The sequence below is a fragment of the Loxodonta africana genome, chromosome 4, assembly GCF_030014295.1.
Source record: "Loxodonta africana isolate mLoxAfr1 chromosome 4, mLoxAfr1.hap2, whole genome shotgun sequence".
Taxonomy (NCBI): Eukaryota; Metazoa; Chordata; class Mammalia; order Proboscidea; family Elephantidae; genus Loxodonta; species Loxodonta africana.
In genome coordinates, this window is record NC_087345.1 from 52,000,049 (window position 1) to 52,017,466 (window position 17,418).

Here is a 17,418-nt window from a genome sequence, read left to right on the forward strand (position 1 = left end):
ACGTGTGATATTAATGATATTGTTCTATAATTTCCACATTCGGTTGGATCACCTTTCTTGGGAATAGGCATAAATATGGATCTCTTCCAGTTAGTTGCCCAGGGAGCTGTCTTCCATATTTCTTGGCACAGACAAGTGAGCACCTCCTGCGATGCATTTGTTTGTTGAAATATCTCAATTGATATTCCATCAATTCCTGGAGCCCTGTTTTTCACCAATACCTTCAGAGCAGCTTGGATTTCTTCCTTCAGTACCATCGGTTCCTGATCATATGCCGCGTCTTGAAATGGTTGAGTATCAATTAATTCTTTTTGGTATAATGACTCTGTGTATTCCTTCCATCTTCTTTTGATGCCTCCTGCATCGTTTAGCATTTTCCGCATAGAATCCTCCACTATAGCAACTCAAGGCTTAGAATTTTTCTTCAGTTCTTTCACTTTGAGAAACGCTGAGCGTGTTCTTCCTTTGGTTTTCCATCTCCAGCTCTTTGCACATGCCATTATAATACTTTGTCTTCTCGAGAGGCCCTTTGAAATCTTCTGTTCAGTTCTTTTACTTCATCAATTCTTCCTTTTGCTTTAGCTGCTCGATGTTCAAGAGAAAAGTTTCAGAGTCTCCTCTGACATCCATCTTGGTCTTTTCTTTCTTTCCTGTCTTTTCAATGACCTCTTGCTTTTTTTCATGTATGATGTCCTTGATGTCATTCCACAACTCCCCTGGTCTTCGGTCACTAGTGTTCAGTGCTTCAAACCTATTCTTCGGATGGTCTCTAAATTCAGAGGGGATGTACTCAAGGTCATATTTTGGCTCTCGTGGACTTGCTTTGATTTTCTTCAGTTTCAGCTTGAACTTGCATATGAGCAATTGATGGTCTGTTCCACAGTCAGCCCCTGGCCTTGTTCTGATCAATGATATTGAGCTTTTCCATTGTCTCTTTCCACAGATGTAGTCAGTTTGATTTCTGTGTGTTCCATCTGGCGAGGTCCATGTGTATAGTCACCGTTTATGTTGGTGAAAGAAGGTATTTGCAACGAAGAAGTCATCGGTCTTGCAAAATTCTATCATTCGATTTCCGGCAGTGTTTCTATCACCAAGGCCATATTTTCCAACTACCGATCCTTCTTCGTTTCCAACTTTCGCATTCCAATCACCAGTAATTATCAATGCATCTTGACTGCATGTTCGATCAGTTTCAGACTGCAGCAGCCGTCTGAAAAATCTTCTATTTCTTCATCTTTGGCCCTAGTGGTTGGTGCATAAATTTGAATAATAGTCATATTAACTGGTCTTCCTTGTAGGTGTCACTAATACCTAGGGTATCGATTTTTATGCATTCCATTTCTTTCTTGACAACTTTGATTTAGCTAGATTCCTATTTCATACATTCCATGCTCTAATTATTAATGGATGTTTGTAGCTGTTTCTTCACATTTTCAGTTGTGCTACATCAGTAAATGAAGGTTCCAAAAGCTTTATTGCATTCATGTCGTAAAGATCGACATTACTTTCAGGAGACAGCTTTTTCCCAGTCATCTTTTGAGTGCCTGTCAACCTGAGGGGCTCATCTTCCAGCAGTATACGAGACAATGTTCCACTGCTGTCTATAAGGTTTTCATTGGTCAACTGTTTCTAGAAGTAGACCACCAGGTCCTTCTTCCTAGTCTGTCTTAGTCTGGAAGCTCCACTGAAACCTGTCCATCATGCATGACCCTGCTAGTATTTGAAGTATCAGTGGCATAGATTCTGGGAAGATGCTGGGAGCTGTGCATGTCTCTTAGTGTCATTTAATTTGGAATAATTCTTCTACCCTTGTCTTTCTTGACACTGACATATTTTGAAAAGACCACAACAACTGTCCAAGTGTATCCTCATGAGTCCGTTCAAGGTACATATGGTTGGCAGGAATATTACATAAGTGATGTTGCCTCCCTCTCAGTTGTTCACCTCACCAGGCAGATGATGTTACTTTGTTCCATTATTGGTGATGTTAACTCTGATTACTTGGTTATGGAGGTGCCCAACAGGTTTATCAACTTTTGAAATTAATAAATTCTGTGGGGAGACACTTTGAGACCTGTAAATATCCTGTTCCCCAACCATCTTTCACCCAATGACTTTAGCATCCACTGAGGATTCTTCTCAGATTCAATTATTACCATGGTGGTTACATAAAGTAGTAAGAACTTATTTATGGGAACAATACACATGCTTTCCTCATATCAAATATGAAAACGCATCAGGAATTCACTGTTTCTTTAAGTTTAGAGGAACTCATCCAACCCAGGTTATTTCCGGATACTCACATTACCACACAGTAAGAGCTTACGGCTCCTTTTATTTGTTGTTGGCCTTCCTGTAGAAAAATTTCTGCTCTCCCACCTGTATTTAAAACGTCCCTTTATAATGATTAAAAAACCAAAACCAAACCCATTGCCATCAAGTCAATTCTGGCTCATAGTGACCCTGTAGAAAACAGAGTAGAACTGCTCCATAGGGCTTCCAAGGCAGTAATCTTTACAGAAGCAGACTACCACATCTTTCTCCCGCTGAGCAGCTGGTGGGTTTGAACCATCAACTTTTTGGTTAGCAGCTGAGTGCTTAACCACTGCACCACCAGTGCTCTGCATTATTATGATTAAAAAAAATTATTATGATTAGTCCTGATTAATCCCTGATTTCCCAAAGATCAGCTTACTTGGCCTCTCCACGTGTGCCCACTCCTTCAGCCCATCTCTCACTACTGCCTTCCCTGCTGCTTTATGCTCTAATAATGCTGAGTCTAGAATCACGTTTCTCACATCTCTATAATTTTACATTAGGTATTCACCACACCCCCAAATCAACTCCTTGCTCCCCATCCTTATTCTTCAAAGGAACTTTATATAGTTTGTGAAATCTTGTCTGATTTTTATAAGTACAATAAATCACTCCTTTCTCTATGCTACCACCACACTTTTTATAAGTCTATTGTTGTAGGTTCATGCTATATTATAATTACTTGTTTTTTTTGTTTTGGAACTGACTCAACGGCAATGGGTTTTTTATGGGTGTTTTCTTTTTCAGATGTTATGTTTCAATTATCTCCTGAGTTTACACCATTCTTGGCACGTGGGAAATTCCTAAAAAGAAATGTTTGTTGATGAATAATGGAAAGTCTTTGGTCTCAAATATATACATATATTTTTTGTCACGCCAAAAACCAAACCCAAATCCGATGCCTTTGAGTTGATTTCAACCCATAGCAACTCTATAGGGCAGAGCAGAACTGTCCCGTAGGGTTTCCAAGGAGCAGCTGGTGGATTTGAGCTGCCAACCTTTTGGTTAGCAGCCGTAGCACTTAACCACTTAACCACTGCACTACCAAGGCTCCTGTTTTGTCCCATTCAGAAAAACACCCTTAGAATAATCCTCTTTCTCTTTCCACTAAGGTTCTACCTTAGTAGTCTTCAACCTTGCCCATTCAACAGTAGCAGAATAACAGAGGCTAATAATCAACCCTGGAAATGAAGGGGCACTGCCCCCTCCAGCTGTTTCTTTTTTAACTTCCACAGATGATTATGATCAGCAGCCAAGATTAAGGGTTCTTAACTACCTAATGACCTCATTCTGAACTTGTTGTTAGGTGCCAAGTCTATTTCTACTCATAGTGACCCCATGTGACAGAGCAGAACTGCCCCATAGAGTTTTCTAGTCTGTAATCTTTGTGAGAGCAGACTGCCAGATCTTTTCCCTGTGGAGCCACTGGACAGGCTTAAACCACCAACCTTTTGGTTAGCAGTCAAGCATTTAACCTTAGCAGTCAAGCCTTTAACCTGTACCACATTCTTAACTACCAGGCAGAAATAACTGTAGGAACAAAACTTTCCTCTATGTCACAGATTCAAAAACAATCCAGTACTCTGTAATTTGAGTCTTATTCTTTTTCTTCAACAGAAACACCTATGAGAAAGAAACCAAGTAAAATCTCATTTCATTATAATTACTTTTTATTTTAAAGGCCTATGTTTTTCTCCTTTTTCCTAAAGTAGCCTCACTATAGCGGCTGCCCCACTCTTTATCAAATCACCAGTTTTATTGCCTCATGTTACTTCTCAATATCTGAAATCAACTTCTTTATTTATTTATTTGTTGTAGGTGTACTCTCATTTAGAAGATAAGCTTCTTTTATTTTTTCCTTTTTATGGACAACCTATAGACAGCTCATTCTTTGTCTAGCAAACAATTCCAGTTCAGATGCATTTAAAATCTTACGGATGTGTGGTATGTGTGTGCGCACACATGCAGTATATGTATCAAGGAACAAGACAAAAAAATAGAAGAGTAACATGAATTGATAAAAGAAGATAAAGTGCTGTGGACCATGAAGAAAACATGGTAAGTTAAAGACAATTCTGGAGGTTATCTGAAAATTGGTGAGATGCCAAAGTTTGGGTCAGAAGATAAAGTTTGAGAATATCTGATCTTTTTTAGGTTTAGGTAAAATTAATTACTAGGATTTTATTATGTTACACAATTTAAAATTTTTTTTTAAATGTTTTCCAAAAAGTTATTGATGTTTAAAAGAATTTTACTGTAACAGTTCATTCTAAGAAATCCATCTATTATAGATAGTAAACATGCAATGCATGGTAGTTGATGTTCTACAACAATTTCCTTTTTTTTTTTTTTTTTCAGTGATACAGTCAAGCTAAATTTATTGTGGAATCTAAATACTTTTCTTTATGTTTTATGCATGGCTGAACCAATATCACCCTTATGTTGTTTGAGCTATATGAAATAAAAATTAAGGAGGGTATCATTTTGAATAAAAAGTCTTCAAAATATAATACAGAATACTTTAATCATTGCTCACCTACACTCAATCCCCATACCTCCCCATTCTTCTTGGTGTATATTATACAATAGCCATTTTTAAAAAACACTGGGTTTATAACGGCAGCTTTGAATGATTGCAAAGGGAACCGTTAAGATGACAAATGCTCTAAGACTGATTCTAAACTAGGGGCAATGTCTGGAGATGCCTACTAATGACAGAAATAGAAGCCAGGGATGTTGGTAAACATCCTACAATGCACAAGACAGCCCTTCATAAGAAACTGTTATCCAAATGTTAATAGTGCAGAGTTTGAGAAACCCTGCTCTAAGAGAAAATCTCCAAGGCTGCCTTTACCAGTTGACTATAGGATGTACTGGAGCCCTGGTGGTGCAGTGGTTAAGCATTCGGCTGCTAACCAAAAGACTGGCAGTTCAAATCCACCAGCTGCTTCTTGGAAACCCTATGGGGCAGTTCTACTCTGTCGCTGTGAGTCAGAATCAATTCGATGGCAATGGGTTTGGTATAGGGTGTATTACTTTGGGTTAATCTTTTAAGTTGTGCATGAGCCACTTATACATCCAGCACTCCTTTGGATTAATGATTTGTCTGGGAATGTTCTCTGTTTAGTTCCACATGTTTAAAAGTGATTTCTTGGAACTGAGAGCTCATCCTGAAGCATGTTGGGAGATTTTCTAGGCACTTCCCTTGTTTACATAGTTTTGCATATGAACAGATGTGCCTTAAAAGACCAGAGACACATCAATACATTCACCACATATCGAATTATATATAAAAGTTCATTAGTAAACGATTATGAATTTCACTAAAGATCTTTTAAGTATTTTGGTATGTTTAATACTTTACGTTAAAATGGTTTGGATACTTTTCAGTTGCCAGAATCTCATATGAAAATTAATTCCATTTTTTAAATAAATAAAACTATACACTAACCTCTTTTCATTGTACATATGGTCAAAACTTTCATTTTAGCACTGATATTTCACGATGTGGGAGTAAAGTAATAGAATGTTTGTATTGGATGTGAAATATAACTTTGATTTTAATAACTTTCCTATTTCTTACCCTTCTGCTCTGACAGACACTACTCTCTCAATTCTTCATACTTAAAAAAAAAAAGACAAAAAACATTCTCACCTATTTGCTTCCTTTCACCCATTAAAAAGAAAAAATAGTTGCTATTAAGTCGATTCTGACTCATAGTGACCCTACAGGACAGAGGAGACCTGCTCCCATAGGGCTTCCAAGACTGTAATGTTTACAGAAGCAGGCTGCCACATTTTTCTTCCCCTGAGAGGCTAGTGGCTCTGAAACACTGACATATCGGGTAGCAGCCCAGCGCTTAACCACTGTACTACCAGGGCTCCTTTTCCTTTCACCAGCACATCCTTTTTAATACCTTATTATGCTGTTCTGCAGTCCTGTTCTCTACTCTCTTCCGGCTTGATATTCCTATCCTCTTCTTTTTCTGATCTGTTCTTTTCTACATATAATTTGTTTCTTATGAGCATATGTAGTATTATGAGAAAATCAATAGAACACTGACACTGCTTTATTAACTAACAAAGGTAATCATTTTATTTAAGACTTCCCTTTTACGTGTAATACTTTTCTACGTTAGTCTTCTTTTCTTTTTTCTAATTTCATTTTTTCAGTATAGTGGCGGTGAAGAGTTAAGGTTTTGATGTTAGTTGAATCTGTATTCAGTTCCAGCTCTATCACTTGCTAGCTCTTTGGCCCTGGGAAAACAACTTGTATTTTCTGAGTCTCTCTGGATCATTAAATTGGGAATAATGATAGAATCTACCATAGGGTTTTGTGAAAACAATGGGATAATTTTGTGATGCTGTTAGCATAAAATGGCTATCAAATAGTAAGTGCTCAGTAAATATTAGCTATTAACATTCTTATTAGTTATGCTCTGGTAAGTGTATTAAGGAATATTTACTACGGTTATTATTAAAGACTAACTTGAGAAGACGAAGTGAGAAAGAAGGATAAGTAACATTTTCTCTGGATTTTACTGTTGGTTTTTTGGCAAAGGATAATAAATTTTTAGTTTAAGTAAAACACTGTTGTTGCTGCTGCTATATTGTTGTTATGTGTTATGGAGGGGATTTTGACTCATAGCAATCCCATAGGGTTTTCTTGGCTGTAAGCTTTACAGGAGCAGATCTCCAGGTCTTTTTCCTATGAAACCACTGGGTGGCTTCAAATCGCCAACCTTTTGTTTAGCAGCCAAAAGCTTAACTGTTACACTACCAGGGCTCCTTTCTTTGTTTGTGAAAATAATGCTTAGGTCTGGGTTCTTGACATGAAATGTGACATGTGAAAATCAGAAACACAAAAAAACTTCACTACCAATTATGTATTCCTAGTTCTAAAAAAAGAAAAAAAAAATTTTTTTTTTCTTTTTTTAGTAGTATAGGGTTGCTATGAGTCAGAATAGACTCAACAGCAACAGGGTTTTTTTTGTTTTTGTTTTTTAGTAGTAAATATACAGTGATCAGAATAACAAAAACTGCATTTATTATGTACAAAAATTATGTTAAGGGCTTTTCGTATATTACCTCATTTAATCCTTCCCAAATCCTGTATGTTAGCAATGTTTTTGTATGGTCATTTTATAGAGTACGCTGATTAGTACCAGTAATAAGTAATAAATGAGCTGGGGAGTGCATTGATAATTGGTACAATACCCTTTAACTTTGCTATAACTTAATCATGTCTGTATTATTTTTCTCTTTGAAGAAATCTGTTTCATTCCTTTAACCGTCTATTTTATTCTTTATTTCAATTTATAATCAATCTAGAGTACTAGAGTGATTCAAGTTTGATTTAATATTTTAGTTACTGATTCATTTGAATCAGGCTGTAAGTTTTTTTTCCCCCTTATCTCAGTTTTAGAATATTACTATCCGTCAACCAGCTTACCTGTCTCCCTTCTCAATTATTAGCTTGGGGCTCCTATGATGTTACCACTTTCCAGGATTCTCCCACTCAAAGGTTTTTTTGGGAATTTAAGATTTTTACTTTAATTAGTTCCACATGCTTTAAATAAGCGCATCTCAAAGTTAAAATCATTCTCGTTTGCTTTACTTCTAATTTCCATTTGTACTGCTATAACTCAATAGTGATTTCAGAATTACCATATTTTTTATCTATAAATAAACATAAGGGAGGATTCCTCTGAATGGGTGTAACAGCAAACTACATTGACAGGAAAGGCAAACTGGAATAAAGATAATGGAGGTTTGGTTTCATATATATTTTAGATGCTTTTCAGAAATGGGAGAAAAGTATAAGGCAAGTTATTGTGTACTATATCACTTCATTACCCCACAAAGTGGTGCTGTCTTTTATGAAAACAGACAGTCATCATATACTAACCTTGGACTCGTCTAATCCAAGCTTCTTTAGAGATTTTCTGACATAATCCAGAAAGGAAGAGGATTTGGAATAAATTTTACCAACATGCTGATCGCTGTAAAATAAAATTAATTTATTTTTAATTATTTAAATAATGTTTAATAGTTTTTCCAATATAAATTATACAGTAAAACAAGCAAAAGCTGGAACCTGTGTAAGGTGGAAACCTGTCAGAGAAAGAAAGGTATTTTCCACTAAACTAAGCGACAGAAAAGTGGTAAAACTGCACCCTGTCAAAGGCGGAAAACTTGTGAGACCTGGAAACACAAGGCAATCTTGCCGAGTTTTGCTCTCACAGGTTTCACTGTAGATTGTTTTAAATTCAATCTTGAGATATTTTCTAATTCCTTCTGTTTATATGGCACAAGTGCCAGATGTGATCAAAATGTAGTAATATTTTTGTGAACATGTAAGAGATTGTATATTATAAAGTATTCAGAATCTGTTTCTGCGAGTTCTTTCAACATACTGCAGTATTATTAAGAAAGCAGTTTTAAACTTATAAAATAAAATCTATTTTTTCTTTTAAAAAGTAAACTATAGGTTTTTCAAAAGTTTCCACTGTAGTACAAAACACATTTTAATTTTACTGGAACAACATTACAGTGCACATTTCACTGCAATACCTGCTAATAGAGGTAATACTTCAACACCTATGCAAAAAGAACTTCTTCAATGTCAGCCGTTGATGAAGCACCATATGCTAAGTTGGGTTTGATGTGATCTCACTTACGCCCTGTGGGTTTTCAGTGTAACTCAAACAAAGTGTCATAAGATGGCTTGAATTTAAATAATACAAAGATAGTTGATCACATTTCATAATTCTGGTGCAGCTTAGGTATAGTGAAAAAATCAAGGAAATTAAAATAAAACAAAAAAAACCACTGACTCCAAGTTTTCAAAAACAATGAATAAAATCTCATTTACTCTTGGCAGTGTAAGTATTAAACCCTATGATTAATTAGAAATGAAATTCTATTAGCTCTTTCTTTGAGATATATATCAAATATATTTCTTCAGCTCCATTTCAAGATGGTCACTTCAATTCTACTTCTTACCTCATGTCCTGATTATTAAAACTACTTCCTAATTAAGACCTCTAACTGAAGTCTGTCCCTTTCATGTCTGTCCACATTGTCACACTATTTTTCTTAGAGGAACATTTTGATTATGCTACTTTACTGCTCAAAAAACTTTCACTACTTCTCCCATTTCTTGGGATGAATTTGAGACTCCTTAGTTAAGCAATCAGAGCCCACTTATATTCAGGCTACAGTCACATCTTACCAAACTCAAATCCTAATACATTCCAGAATTCAGTTTTCTTTACTTAGATTAGTCTACTCATTGTTTCTGACTGCCTGTCACAGTTCTGCCTTGGTACATTTGCTCATGCAGTTTCTTTGTAATGGGTGGTAAGGTTCCTCACCCTCATTTCAAACAGAACTGGCTCTGTCTCTTAAGACCAAGATCAAATTTCGTGTTCCTTATGGTAATGTAACAATAATCTTTTCTATTTTTGAATTTCTGTAGCTCTTATCTTCCATCTATTCATTTTCTATTTTATCATTTCCTTGAATTAATAATTATAAGAATAGGTGTAGGTTCCAGGAAGCAGAAACTATATTTTTAATAGTTTTGTTTCATTCTCAGATCTTACAACAGATATATATCTATATCTATTTTTTGGTAAATCCATCAAGAGATGCCATTTAGTACTAACTTCTACGACTCATCCTAAAAAGAGTTTTAAGCACTGATTTTCTTTTAATCAAAAAGGGCAAGCAATTAACTCTTTCCCATGAGCCAGCGATTCAGGTTCTTATTATATACTATTAATCACTGCCTTTCTTTTTTTTTTTTTATGGAGTAGCTCAAGAGACAAAGCACAGCACAGTAGATGAGCTTCTAGTCGGACTCACTCTATCACTTACTAGCTCCTTGTCTATAAAAATGGGATATTAATAGTACCTATCTCCTAGAGTCACTATGAGGACTCAATTAGATAACACCTGTAATGTGCTCCGAAACATGCCATGACATGAGCTGTTACTGCTGTTCCTATCATTATTGCTGTTGTTGCTATCATTACTGACATTATACTCTGGATTCTTTTTTCATTATAGAGTTAAATGAATCAGGGTAAGATGTTCACAAAGTAAGGGCTAACCTCTAAACTGAAGATAGAGTAAACTGTTAAGTGTAAGTGGTACTGATTTATTCAATAGGTTTTGTATTTAAGGCTGTTTGAAAATAAAAGAAACATTTTCAATTTTAATTTGACGTTGTCTTACTTTTCCTTTTCATAATACACTACCAATTATTGTTGGAAAATCTTACAGCATGATTATTATAAGATTACTTTTAGGGTGCTAAGCAATAATTTGCCGCATAAAACCTTTTCTTTAAATTCTTTGTTAACCTGTAAAATTTCAGGTCTATTTGTAGCAGTAACAGGTCAGGAAGAAAAATGTCATCCAAAATGAACTAGAAAGGTGATTATCTGAGTATGTCTCTTCTCTTTAAACTCCTCAAGAGCTCCCCATGACTCTTAGGAATAAGACCTAATTCCTTAACAAGATATATAAGATTAGTATGATCTGGTCCTCCCCCTACTTCTCCAAAATTGTTGTGTACTACATTGCCTCTTCAGCCATATTGACTTCCTTTCAGTTTCTCGAACATATATGTTTCTGCATGTGAACACTATTTTTGGAAGATTGTACTTTCAATCCTTTTGCTGAGGGAACCACAAACATCTCCTTTCAGATCTCATTTTAAATGTTGCTTCCTTAGGGGACCCTTCTCTGGCCCTCCTGATTGAATCAGGCTCCTCACACAGAGAATCCATTTTTTACATACTTACTCTTGCTTGTTTCTCTGTCTCTCCCTTGATATTCTAAGCCAGTGTTCTCCAAGGTGGGAAAACACACTCCAAAGGGAAGAGCTCTTATTTCTATTTTAATTTTTAAGTTTATTTTAAAGTCTATACATGAGTAGAGACGCATGCCTATCACTTATATTTATAGGGTAAAACCCAACCCAAACCTGCTGCTGTTGAGTTGATTCTCACTCACAGCGACCCTACAGGACAGAGTAGGACTGCCTCATAGAGTTTCCAAGGAGCACCTGGTGGATTTGAACTACCAACCTTTTGATTAGCAACAGTTAACACTTAACCACTACGCCACCAGGGTTTCCTATTTATTGCGTGCGTACCAAAAAATGCTTATTGATAGAAGTATGAAATTTTAAAATATGTTTGAGATCATTACTCTAAGCAGCTGGAGAGCAGAATGCCTACCTGTTTTGCTCATGACTAAAGGGTCGCTTTGAGTCAGAATCAACTCCACGGCACTGGGTTTGGTTTTGGTTTTTTATACCCCCAGTGCCTAGCACAGTGCTTGAAACATAGCAGGATCTTGATAATAATAAAATAATAAATAAATCAACTCTTGTTTCTTGTGTAAACAAAAATATCTAGTTAGGCTATAAGAGTAAAATATATTAGCATAGTAAATAGTCAGACCCATTTATTAATATAGTAGACAAGAGTATAGGAAGCTTTAACTATACAAATAAACGATAGCAATTTAAAATATATAGAGTGCAATGTAAACAATACAAATAATAACAACTAATATTTATTTCGTGTTTATTATGTGTCAGCAACTCAGCCATTTGCTGCATTTACTTATCGAATCCTTACAACAACTTCATTATTATCTCCATATTAAAAAAAAAAAAAAAATCTGCTGGACAAGACCTCTTTAAAGTATTAAAAAACAAAGATGTCACTTTGAGGACTAAGGTGTGCCTGATCCAAGCCAGGATGTTTTCAATTGCCTCATATGCATGCAAAAGCTAGACAATGAATAAGGAAGACTGAAGAATTGATACCTTTGAATTATGGTGTTGGCAAAGAATATTGACTATACCATGGACTTCCAGAAGAACAAACAAATCTGTCTTGGAAGAAGTACCGGGAAAATGCTCCTTAGAAGCATGGTGAAATTATGGCACAGAGAGGTTAAGGTGAACTGCCCAAAGTGTGAATCCAGGAAGTCTCACTGCAGAATCTAGGGTATTAACCACTAGTCAATATTACCTCCAGCATAATACTTTAATAGCATTCACACTCAATATTCTTAAGTTGAAGATGAAGAATGGCCACTTCTAAGTTACAGGCAAACAAAACAGGCAGATTTTATACACTCTAAAGGTAAGTAGACTCTCCTGCTGTACTCAAGGAAAAGGAGTTTTAGTGCTTTAGCACAAATCTGGGAAGCTCAATAATACCAATAATTAAAAAAAAATTATATGAGGGATAGATATGAGGTAGGAGGAGATTTGTTCTTCCCATGTCAATTATTGCTAGACTTACTGCCTAAATCTATCAGCAATCAGGGCCAGTCAAAAGTATTTGGATTCTTTTTAAATGGTATTCAGGTTAATTATGTCATGCATTCATTCATTTTTTTAAACATTTACCAAAATTGTGGTATATGCAAATTAATATAGTATGTAGCACAGGTTTTGAGCTCAAGACTGAAATGGGTTTGAATTCTTTCTAGCACTTATTAAGCACTTAACCTCTTTTTGCCTCTCCCTGCTCATCAGTAAAATGGTGGTGTTAAATCTATAAGATTGAAGAGGAAGTAAGATATTTTATGTGCAGTGCTGGACTCAGTGTGACAACTACTCGATAAGTAATGGTTATTTTCCTATTTCATGCTGGATTCTAGGACTAGAATCATTCAGTTTGTACGATCTTTCACAGTTTATAAATAAGGATAAGTGAACCAAATATGTTTTCATCCAGTGATAAACATATGATGGTGCAGCTATTTAAATACTACAGAGGACAGCACTGAGTACAGTGTGCTTTAACTACCTGAAAATTGACTAGTGAAGCTTTCTTAGAGGAGTCAAGTTTCAAAATGTCTCAGTTTCCCACAGACTACGAATAGCAGTATTAAGAAAACAAATGAAAAATATTAACATGCTAAAATTGGCTAACAAGTAAAATTTAAAAACAGGTTACAAGTAAAATGTGAAAATAGGTTACAACAATTTGTTTTTAAACTGTGCTCCTCAGGACTACAAGTAGGTGCTTTAAAGATTTACAATTTTCCATAAAAAATGAAAACGGAATTGTGTAAGAAACAAGTGATTTTCTAAAATCTATTGAATGTCTTTGGTTTCTTGTAAGAGTGTATTTGTAAACAGTGTTATTGCTCAAGAAGTCTGGGAAAAAAAAAAAAAAAACCCTGCTTTTATTATCTTCATGGGTACAGGAGAAAAGGGAAGTAGAAATTACACCAGTTTGGTTTAAGAAACAAAGTATATTTTTTAGAAAATAGAAATGTCAACTTAAATATTATTACCAAAGCACCACATAAGTACAACGAATCAGAATTCTAGAACTTCTGGAGGTTAAAGGTTACTTTTCAGGTCATGGCATCAATCTTTACAGTCTGGAAGTCTTACAAAGCAGCCTTGTTAAAAATCACATCTGCAAAGAGAGTTTATGATGCAGAATGTAATCTGCTCCTTTGCAGCTGCAAGAAAAGGAGGATATTTCATTCATCAGCATTTAGAAGGGTCTATAAAAAATTTTTTTTTATAGTTTTAAGGATAAATTATACAATTCTATTATCAAAAAACAAGAGAAAAAGAGGCAAGCCCAACAATCTCAAAACTTACTATATGGAAAGTGAAAAGGGCAGAATAAGACAAATATAATATGGGTCATACTATGTTCTTTGGCAATATTACTCTTTTTTTGTGACAGAGCTTGCTATACAAGAAAATTCACGTTCTCTGAAGTTTCATCAGATTATTATTTATGGCATTATGATCTTCTTTGGTGCCTTATAATTACAACAGGTTTTTTTTTGTTTGTTTTTTAATATTAAGTGTCAAACTCATTTTTCTTCTTAAATAACACTAGAAATTTATAATCTGCCTCTCCTAATAATATAGTCTGAAGTGTGTAGAGATAAACGGAAATCCTTCTGTTCATTTTAATATAATTGCTTTCTGTCAGAAAATATCTAATATCAGGGATTTGAATACCATCTATTATAAAAATATTGCACATACCTGTTTTATACTATATACATACATACAACATATACTTGAACATTTTACATGTTTGTATTACTACTGCACTTGGTTATATATCCAAATTTATGTATACAGTAGTCTGTGGGAAATGTAAGGAATTTTCCAGAGTAAATTTTACTATAAATGACTCTCTATGTTATCGCTATATATTCTGAACTTTCTATATAAGTTTTCTTATTAGACTATAAGTTCCTTGGTTCTTTGGCTCAGAAAGCATGGGCACCATACCAAGCAATGAGTAACTGCCGCTGGGATAAGACTGCTGGACTAGTTCCCAACATCGCTTACTAATCTTCCTAAGAAAGAGTTGTTATGGTACTACTCTGTGATTCCCCAGTAATGTATAATAGTTACAAAATTGTTGAAGGACTGGATATATGTTGTAAGAAAAAAAGAGGAGGCACTGATGCCTACAGGATTTCTCACCTGGGCAACTGGAAGAATAAGGTTGTTATTAACTGGACTATAAATTTGGAATTCATCAGCATATGCCGTATTTAAAGCCATGAGACTAGAAAAGATCACCGCAGGAGTGAATATAGATAGAAAAGAGCACTGCAACAATTAGATGTTTGGAAGACAAAGAGGAGTTAGTGAAAGAAACTGGTAAGAGAGCAAGAGAAGAAGATAAGGATCTTGTGAAGGTCTTTTCGTAAAATATAAAAGAAAGAAGTGTTTCAAAAATCAGTGGTAAATTGTGCGAAATGCTGATGACAGGTTAAGTAAGATGAGGAGTGAGAACTGTCCATGGGATTTAGCAACATGGAGTCATTACTGCCCCTGAAAAGAGCGGTTTGATGAAGTGATGGAAGTAATATCTGATTGGAATGTGTTCAAGAGAAAATGGGAAAGAAACTGGCAGCATTTTCAGGGAGTTTTGCTATAAAGGAGAGAACAGAACCAGGGTAGTAGTTGGAGTGGAAATGGGATCCAAAAAGCATTTTTAGAATCTGTGCTCTTAACTACTACATTATACCATTAAACTTAATAAGACTGGAAACCGGTCACCAAGGAGCTCACAAAGTAGTAGAGGAGTAGACACAAACGACTAAATGTATGACTGGGTTCAATGAGAGCAGTAAATCACAGATTAAGCATTATGAAAGAAAAGAAGACAGCATGAAGGAGAAAAGAAAGATACCACAAAGGTTTGTTCTACACTGGATTTTAAAGAATGCCTAGGATTTCACCTGCCAGAGGTCATGGGAGGAAAGGATGGCATTAATGAGGAAAATATTCCAGGAAGATAGAATCGCCCCTAAAAAGCATACAAGTTACAAATGCAATTGCACGGGACTGATGCACTGTGCGTGGGAAGCTGCTCCAAGTACAGACAGGAAGAATGAGGTGATAGGTTAAGTTTGAAAGGATATTAGTCAAAGGTTAGAAATGGTCTTAAATGGCACAATGAGAATATTTTAGTTTTTCAGTATAAAGAAGACGAATTATCAAACATTTTAAAGGCAAAGAAGTGACATGACTATTTCTGAAGGATAAATGATGGTAAATGAAAGACAGATTAAAAGGGTGCCCTCTGTCAGAATAAAGCATGGTCAGCATGCTGAAAGGAATTAGGATTCTCTCTTTTAATAAAAGCAAACGTACTAGATCTAATTAAAATTTTACTCAAGTGGACCCAACATCACCCACATACTTTTCCAAACATACAATTGTAAGAGCATAATTTACTTGTAGAGCTTTTCAAAGAAGTGACATTGGCTTAGGAGATTTTAAGGAAGAGGTGAAGTAGACACATACCACATACATGAAAACAATCATATGCAAGACAAAGAGTATCAAAAATCGGGTTCTTCATTGTTGCAACATGCTTATGAAATTATTTTGTGTCTTTTATTTGATAACATATATGCTAAAAGACCTAAAAAACCAGCAACACGAGAATGAGTCCACTGAAAATGGCAATTACTTAAGGGAGCTTCAATTTAAAAGATGCACTTTCCGATACCATCTTGACCAAAATTATGGACTAATCAATTTCGTTAGACAGTTTTCAAGATCTGGTTTTTCACTTTCCTAAGTGATTACAGCAAAATCAAAATGAAGATTAAACTAGGTAACTCATGATGATAGGCAGCAATTACATGTTTTTTTGTGTGTGTAAGTGTATACAATGCTCACAATGATGAGAATGATAAAGTGAACAGAGCGTATATATTATATTTTCCCTGACCTCTTTTTGGGTGTTTTCAAAGAGATTTATACCTCACAAAACTCCTTCTTCACCATTTTATTCTCTTAGAACATTTCTAAATAGGCAGTAATTAAAATAAGGGATTTTCTATAAATTATTAAATTTTAACATAAATGTTAAATTGGAGCACTGCTGCCGCAGTGGTTAAGAGCTCAGGCTGCTAATCAAAAGGCTGGCAGTTTGAATTCACCAGCCACTCCTTGGAAACCCTATGGGGCAGTTCTACTCTGTCCTGTAGGGTCACTATGAGTCTGAACTGCCTCTACAGCAATAGGTTTGGTTTTTTGGTTTGATGGTATAAAAAATATCAATACAATGAACATTGTATCTAAGGCACAAACCCGAGAAATAGAACACTACCAGTACCACTGAAACCCCTATGAACCTTTCCGCTTCTTGATGTCATTAATCTGCCCACTGCACCCCTCTCATGTGAAACTACTATCAAGAATCTTGTGTTTACCATTCTTATACTCCTATTGCTATCCATAAGGTTTTCAATGGCTATCTTTTGGAAGCAGATTGCCAGGTCTTCCTTTCTGGTATGTATTAGTCTGGAACTGTTGCTGAAACCAGTCAACCATGTGTGACCCTGCTGGTATTTGAAATCCTGCTAGCATAGCTTCCAGCATAATAGCAACACCTAAGTCACAACAGTACAACTCATAGACAAGTGAACTTTTTCTGAAAACTTGGTCTTGCTTACTTTAGACATGTCATTAGGAAAGACCGTTGTTGTTAGGTGCCCTCAACTTGATTCCAACTCACAGTGACCCTATCTACAACAGAATAAAACACTCCCCAGTCTTGTGCC

The 17,418-nt window shown here is 35.5% G+C and overlaps 1 protein-coding gene across 13 annotated transcripts in view; it reads right to left on the bottom strand.

Moving 5' to 3' along the window:
• Window positions 1-17,418, bottom strand: part of METTL25 (methyltransferase like 25) — a 147,496-nt gene that overhangs the window by 20,560 nt on the left and 109,518 nt on the right. For 12 of the 13 annotated variants that reach the window (XR_010321792.1, XR_010321790.1, XR_002787969.2 and 9 more), the window contains one exon: window positions 8,225-8,318. Coding sequence is in view for 6 of the 13 variants with exons in the window: in XM_003405236.4 (XP_003405284.2) it covers window positions 8,225-8,318 (94 nt within the window). In the remaining 7 variants the exon portion in view is untranslated. Of the gene's footprint in view, window positions 1-8,224; window positions 8,319-17,418 lie in introns of those variants that run through there. The other variant, XR_010321787.1, reaches the window with a different exon arrangement.